General features: G+C 35.3%; 1 protein-coding gene across 2 annotated transcripts; it reads right to left on the reverse strand.

Moving 5' to 3' along the window:
- Positions 1 to 597: 597 nt before the first annotated feature.
- On the reverse strand, positions 598 to 6,671 carry LOC101485954 (myelin-associated glycoprotein). 2 transcript variants are annotated; one of them, XM_024804215.2, is made up of 14 exons: positions 6,597 to 6,671; positions 5,646 to 5,752; positions 4,362 to 4,438; positions 3,872 to 4,267; positions 3,483 to 3,776; positions 3,240 to 3,339; positions 3,012 to 3,047; positions 2,899 to 2,931; positions 1,756 to 1,794; positions 1,499 to 1,522; positions 1,327 to 1,362; positions 1,180 to 1,251; positions 1,032 to 1,059; positions 598 to 940 (listed from the first exon to the last, which is right to left on the reverse strand). In XM_024804215.2, the coding sequence occupies exons 3-14, from the start codon at positions 4,405 to 4,407 to the stop codon at positions 878 to 880; spliced, it is 1,167 nt and encodes a 388-aa protein (XP_024659983.2). In that variant the 5' UTR covers positions 4,408 to 4,438; positions 5,646 to 5,752; positions 6,597 to 6,671; the 3' UTR covers positions 598 to 877. The 2 variants fall into 2 exon arrangements, with proteins under 2 accessions (XP_024659983.2, XP_076746017.1); XM_076889902.1 differs by lacking the exon at positions 1,756 to 1,794.
- Positions 6,672 to 7,429: the final 758 nt, after the last annotated feature.

Consider the following 7,429-nt stretch of genomic DNA (forward strand, 5'->3'; position numbering starts at 1 on the left):
ATTTTATGCTTGCACTGAAGGAACTGAGAGAGATCATAAATTTTTAGAAGTCAGTTTTGTTTTCTTTGTGCAGATGCATGGTGGTGCTGGTGTTTGTGGTTGTGGTGGGGTGGGGTGGGGTGGGGGTGAACCTTACATTTGTTAGTTATCTTGTCATAACACTGCCCAGAGTAAGACAAAAAAAAAATTAAATACTATCCTAACTGTTAGACAAATATAGTACTGGAGCCAGCAGCTGTTTAGTTTAGCTTAACTTAGTTTGGAAATTGTTGGGGGGGGGGGGGGGGATAGTTGATACAATCTGCATTTTAATCTCTAAGATTTGATTCTAATTTTAACATTCACTCCTCTCTTAGACTGTTTGATTCATTCTTTGACATTTTCACCAAGGCATTCAGTGTCTCTTGTTTCAGCCAACTGTTGTTTATTAATTTTCTCTATGCTCCCTTCTATGTGCACATTAAAAGAATTATAAAATCTAGGTAATTTAATATGAAATCATGGTGAAATTACATCATATATACAAAAGCAGTGATGATTTGAAAAGGGACTCCCTCAGCCAAACCCTGGGGCCAAACAAAACAGCATTCAAGTCAGTTAAAAAAAGGTTCATGTTGATTTATTCAGCCAAAACATGAGTAGCATTTTTACAAATATTATTTTCAGAATTATGGATACAAGCATTTGTTACACCAAACAACATAAATTACAGGATTATAGTAATTAATGGACAGAAGACATCATCACAAGAAACATGCATGAGAAATCCCAAGGACAAGTGATCATAAAGAGTGCACATAGATTTGTTTTATACTTATTTAAATTTATTAGAACATTAATTGCTGGCTTTTTTTCTTCCTCTTTTTTTGTTTGTTTTTCAGATGTTTCCATAGATGTTGAGGTCTGCGGTATTAATGTAGTCATCACCTTCATCAGGGTCCTGTGAGAGATGAAGTTTGTTAGTGTCACAGATAGTAATAGCATCAGTGAACTTAATTATAAGGAACATATGGATGGCAAATTAACAATACCTCTTTGTAATTGTAAGATTTGGGCTGGCTAAGAGCCATTAGCAACAGCAGCAATACAAAGGAGACATAGGAAAAATAACATTAGAACAATGCAAATGAACGCCTGCAGTTTAACACATGGTTAATTCAGGGGGAGGAAGATGAGTACCTTTTGGGAGATGGGAAACGAGGTTTTGTGACTTTCTGGTTATCACAGGATTTCGAATTCACATTGTTTGGACTGCACAACAATTAGACAGTCAGAAAAACAAATACAATAGACAAATTCTTCTTTAAGAACTTAGAGCATATTTACCTATGACCAAAATCTACTATGTCCCCTTTAGGCCTTCTGTTGAAAAATACAAATAAATTATATATAAATATATATATATATATATATATATATATATATATATATATATAAATACCGCTTATAAAAGAAGCTGACAAGGCTGGCCACTATAAATGTTTTTTTTACACCCTACCTTGAAAATCTCCTCCAAATAGACCTTGTACGCAAAAAAGAGGAAGAGAAACAGGCATATGTTTTAAGAAACATAAATAGAAGTGTAGATTTGATCAAAAATGAGAAAAGGCTTCGGACTTCTGCACAGAAATGCAAATTGCAGTGAGGCCAAACATCTGCAGCATTTTACAGAACTGTGGAAGGGGTTGTACAGAACTACACACTAAGAATATCTACTGCAGTCAGAGAACTAAAGTTCATTAGAATTACTCTTGCCTTTGATCCGAACGAGATGGTCCTGCTCCAGAACGAATCCTGGAGATTCCACGAATTAAATTATTCGTTAATTCAGTTAACAGTTACAATACCACATGAAAAAGAAATATGGTTAAGTGTTTATCCTGTTGACACCCAGAAGAAAAAATCTTTGATATTTACATTATTTTTAGATAATTTAAATATTGTGGTTGAAAGGAACATGTTATATATTGCTACATATTTTTACATATTTTCTTTCTTCAAAATTATGATTTTTATTTTTATTTTGTCCCCTGTACTAGAACTAAAGTTCATTCTGCATGCCAAACACTCACCTCAACCTGGGTTGTTAAGTCATGTCACCCATGGCACTAACAATGACCATGGATGGTATGACAGAGGGCTGAGTGAGGCAGAAGAAGAGTCATCCTAGTCATCCAGATGAAGTAGTGGAAGGACAAATAACAGAGCAAAAAGACAAAAGCTCAGATAGCGACATACAGCTTCTAAGGAGGGACAAAATGATCACACCTGATGTCCATTATTGATAAGAAGTATTATTACTCTGAAGTGGTGGGATTTTGTTTCTCAGCTACCACAGAGGTTGCCTCTATGAAGGGAATCAACCATCTGTGGCCTTAGCGGGGGTGTAATGTGTGAATTTGCATTCAGAGGTCTACATTAAACCATGTTTTACTATAGATGCTGGGTGCAATTATATTGTTCCTAAACAAAAGCTAATATGTCTTGCTCTGAGGTTTCACCTTCCTGCTATAATGTTTGGCCTTTCTCTGCCTCATTTCATTAAAGCTCCAAGTTTGACTCCCCTTCCACAATTTTGAGTAAAATCCTTTTGACTTTGTTGACTTTGTTTTAGCAACAGAATCATAATATCTGCAAAAATGGTCCTTTACATAGAGGTCTCAGGCTCATGTCCTCCACAGATGACAAAAGTGGATCTTTGGGTCTTAGGAGGATGACTTACTCAAGAATGTGGCATGCGTTTGTTTCTCTTTGTAACGTACTAATGGGCTAAGCAAATGTGATTTTATATGACAAAAATGCAAGACGCATTAAGCCTTTAAAAAAACAACAACACTGGAGGGTAAGGGCAGCTGGTTTTTTCCTCTATTTCCTCTCCAACAAATACTATTTTCTCACCTGCGAGACATCCTCGACAGCCGATTCCACATGCTAAAAATTGGGGAAAACTACATTATGATAATGAAAGAATACATTTGAAATAATTTAAAATCACTGTGTTGTTTTTTTACCTGCCATCTCGACTTTGAAGCTCTTCAATGCGTTTCCTTTAACAAAAAAAGTTGTTTATTAAGAAGCATGCAAATTAAGATGCTGTGCACAAAAAGTTAAATTCCATAATTGTTTTAAATTAAAACTGAAGACATGCCTTATAAATATAAAATACTTATTTTTCCTCAAGGTGTTTTGCCTATCAGATATTTGCTGTCACTTAAGATCGGTGACATTGTATTACTCACTTGTATTTTTTAGTCATGAAAATGCAGACGAGTACAAAGGCCACAGTGGTACCAATCCCCACCACAGAGGGAATGATGATGTGATTATAGTTCTCTACACCTGAAAAAAAATAGATGTCGTGTTAGTGCCCTTCTCTTTTGCTGCAACAGTAGAAATGAGACAAAACTTAGTTTTATTTTTAAAGCAGAGTATAACTTCTATTCAACATTACAAAATTCAACAACTAATTAAAAATATCTCACGTTTTACATGGAGTGTGAAAGTTTCAGGTGATTTCAGCACTCCATTAAATTCAGCAGTGCAGGTTATCTCGCTGTTGTCATCCTTCTCCTCAGGAATAAATGTCAGGATGGACTGTGTCTCCCAGTTTCCATGTTTAATATCTTTATGATGCACAATGACCTTTGTACTATCCAGATTCCATGTGAGTTTAGGAACATGAGTGGGGCAGGTGTGGATGACTGAACAGGTGACAGTGTAGGCCTCCCCTTGAGTGGCTGTCTTTGGTTTAATCACTGTAGGCTTTGGAGGCTCAGCTGAAAATGAAAAAGTCAGACATAAAGTAAGAGGCAAAATGATTTAACAGAAAACTGGTATAGATGTTTGAAGTCATGGAAAGTTGGTGACATACTGAGCATGTACAACTCAACGCAGTCTTCAACAAAGGAGTACTTGTCCTTGGTGGGGTCATTGTTTTCTGTTAGCACTAGTTCAGCCCGGAAACAGAAAGGGCCGTTGTCATGATCTTTAACTTCAGTTATTTCTAAGGTGCAGTTGTTCTTGCCCAGCTCTCCCACCAGCCTTGTTCGGCCCTTAAAGCTGTCCTTAATCAGTGTATTATCCTCTTGATAGATGTTGCTTTTCTTGTCATTTTTTTCATGCCAGATTCCTCTGAGTCTGGAGGAGGGCAGGTTTCCTCCAGTATGGGAGAATGAACATGGTACCACAACACAGGATCCAACCAGAGCGTCAATTCTTTTTACAACAGTGGCCTTCCATTCATCACTGGACACGGAGCTACAGATGGCTGAAAGAGAATTTTGAAAATAACAAGGAAATTATTTAATTATACATATTAAGCGTAAAGAGACTGGAAATAAATAGCTGACCAGTGATGTTACCTGCAAAAAGCAGACAGAATCCCATCATAATTTTCTGCTTGGCCATTCTTCTCTGATGTTGGGATGTTTGATTGACACTAAAGAAATCAAAACACTACATTTTACCATCATAACCAAAATAAACCAAAGCTGTCAAAGTGAATGTTCAAACAGCATTAATGCAAATAGACATTTATTTATAATTATTCATACCAATTTTTATCTGACAAATACGAGCTATCACAGTAGAAAAGGGATTTCCCCTCTGTGTAATGTAAATAAAGTATATTTCACAAATAAATAATGGCATTATTTTAGTAAAAGTATCATATATTGCTTATATGTATGTGTGTAATTTAAACAAATGGGTAAAACGGACAATACCAAAAATACAGCCATGGAACAAAACCTTCAAGTACCACTAGAGGGCGTACCCTTCATTATTTAGAATCCAATGTTAAAATTTTATTTCATTTTTTAAATACATTTCTGAATGGAAGAATAGAATGTCAGTCTTGTGTAGATTTGAAAAATAAAAGATATTGTGTATCACTCTTTGTGCCAGTTAGCTGTTTTAATTTTGTGCACATACTGATCCAAGTCAGAGTTTTCTTTTTAATTTTCTCTTAAAAACTTTTGCAGGATGGCTGCGGTTTCTTTTGGATCACTATCATGTTAGACATTTTTTTCTGAAGCGTCTTGAGACTGACATTAATGTTCCACTCAGCATTTGGGAATACAACATTTCAATAGTACTGACAACTATGAATGCCATGTCTTCGCATAATGCCTCTCCTATCGAGTTTTCACCTGAGGTTGAAAACCCCAAGCAGTGACTGACAAACGTGTTAGCAAACATAGTGGATATTTCACTTTCTAGCCAAGCAATTTTCTGCTGTTCATTAGACTTCTTTTTATGTTCATTTTAAATTAGTTTTTCTTTTTTGGTCCTAATAGTGTTAAGGTTAATCAATTTTGATTACACACAATATACACTAATATTTAACTTTCAAAATAATTTTTAACATTTTTGTGACACAGTAGTGTAGTCATATTTATTGTATAATGTTTATACACAATGCTTTACTGTATATGTTATAACTACAATTACCCCAAATCTTTAAGAAAACCCCCCAAAACAAAAACAAACCCCATAACAGCTAAGGTGCATTATTTTGATTTTAAAGGTATGATAAAACCTATAAAATGAACACAAAAATCTACTGAATCTTTATCAGATCTATGTACTAGTGTCACCACATACAGGTGTATAATATTGTAAAGGATGACTTTTTTTTCACTTACCTGATAAAGCTGCTGCCTGGCTGATCTGAGACGCAACATTCACTCAGTACTCTTTCTTGAGAATAATGTGAGCTAATCTGGTCTGATGATGATTAGCACTGGATTCCCTGTCAAATGGAAAAAAGGGGAAAAGAAAAGAAGAAGAAACCAAACGACCAGAATAGAAAACAAAGTCAGTTTATTTCTCTATGTAGAAAAAAAAACCCATGAAAGCTGATATCGAGGTAGTAGTAACTGATTTGTCTGTGCAGATTGCTGGGAGGGGTCTCTGTTGTTCTGTGTCTTCCATATTTGGGTGCATTTTGTTTTACTATTAGATACTCTGACCTAGATACCCACTCTGACCTCTGGGGGCAACACAAAGAACTGCAGGCTAATTGAAACACGGTCAAAATGCACTCATACAGTCACTATAGAAAATAACCAATTCAGACAGAGTTCAGAAAGGGTGCCTAACAGGTGTATTCAATAAAGATTTAAAGTTGTCCAGTCAGAGAAAATGTGCCCAAAAAAGGTCCAGAATATTCTACTGTTTCACGTGAATTGTGATTCAATGCAATATATTTTGAGGTAGTAATGGTGTTAGTAATAGTAGTAATCGTGGAATCCATGTCTTTATTTATTCAACATCTGGCTGCCAAGTCAAAGAAAGAAACTACAATTCAATAACAATTTAAATAACATTTATCATTTAATTTATTTGAACTGGAGGGTTCTTTGATAAAATGATAATAATAATAATAAAAATAATAATAATAATAATATTAATGTACCTTTTGCATTCAAAAGTAAAATATAGAACTTTTGAGAAAGTTGTCTTCAAATAAATCACTTAATAAACAAAACATAAGGAAAAGTTGTAGTTTCAGTTTCCCTCTTTACTTCTTTTTCCTCAACTAAACTTCAAATGTGACAATCTCACAAAAACATTTAACCTCCTATATCACTTACTACTTCAGAATTCCTTGTCTCGTCTCCTCGATGGCACTTCGACTCTGAAGGAATGACTTGATTCGCTGGGTAGTGTCATGTGTGATAAGTAAAAAACGTGACTGTTCTGTGGCTTTAATGTGGATGTGTGTTTGCATTGACTACCGTAAAGACAGCAAAGCTGTGCAGAATGAAATAACCTTACCGTAATAATAAAAACAGATGTGCAGAGTAAAACTGGATCAAAATCTCATAATAAGTCAGTTTATGGATCTGCCTGTTGGTGACTTAAGGCTTAGAATTTCTCACAGTTTTTTCTCCATTTGTGCATTATGTTGTTTAGAAGGCGATGATCACAAATCCCAAGGGCTTGGCAACTGATTGTCAAACATCAGCAACACTCACTCTTGTTGTAAAGAACAAAAACATTGATGCCGTTGTCTCTCTACTTCTGTTAATATCCTTGTGAAAAGAAAAAGCCACTGTGCAAACAAATTTTTTTCAAAAGATGAATGAAACGCACACTACATGATGAATGAATGAAAAAAACGGAGAAAATAAACAGATTGTGATCATTAATAACTCTTTAGCCCAGTCTGGGTCTTATTTTTCTCTCTTTCTCTTCCCTGTCAGTGGTAAACGTTTCTTCATACAGGTGCTCCTCCCCAGCGTCTCCATATGTTTGCCTGATATTCCCATTCACATATTCAATGATCAGCTGGTTAACTCACCTGCTCCTCATAAATCATAAATTCCACTATTTAAGCACACTTCCTGTCACCATCAGTGTTGGGCAAGTTACTTTGAAAAAGTACTTAGCCACACAAATTATGTGTGCAACTCCAAAAAACAAT

The sequence above is a fragment of the Maylandia zebra genome, linkage group LG11, assembly GCF_041146795.1.
Source record: "Maylandia zebra isolate NMK-2024a linkage group LG11, Mzebra_GT3a, whole genome shotgun sequence".
NCBI lineage: Eukaryota > Metazoa > Chordata > Actinopteri > Cichliformes > Cichlidae > Maylandia > Maylandia zebra.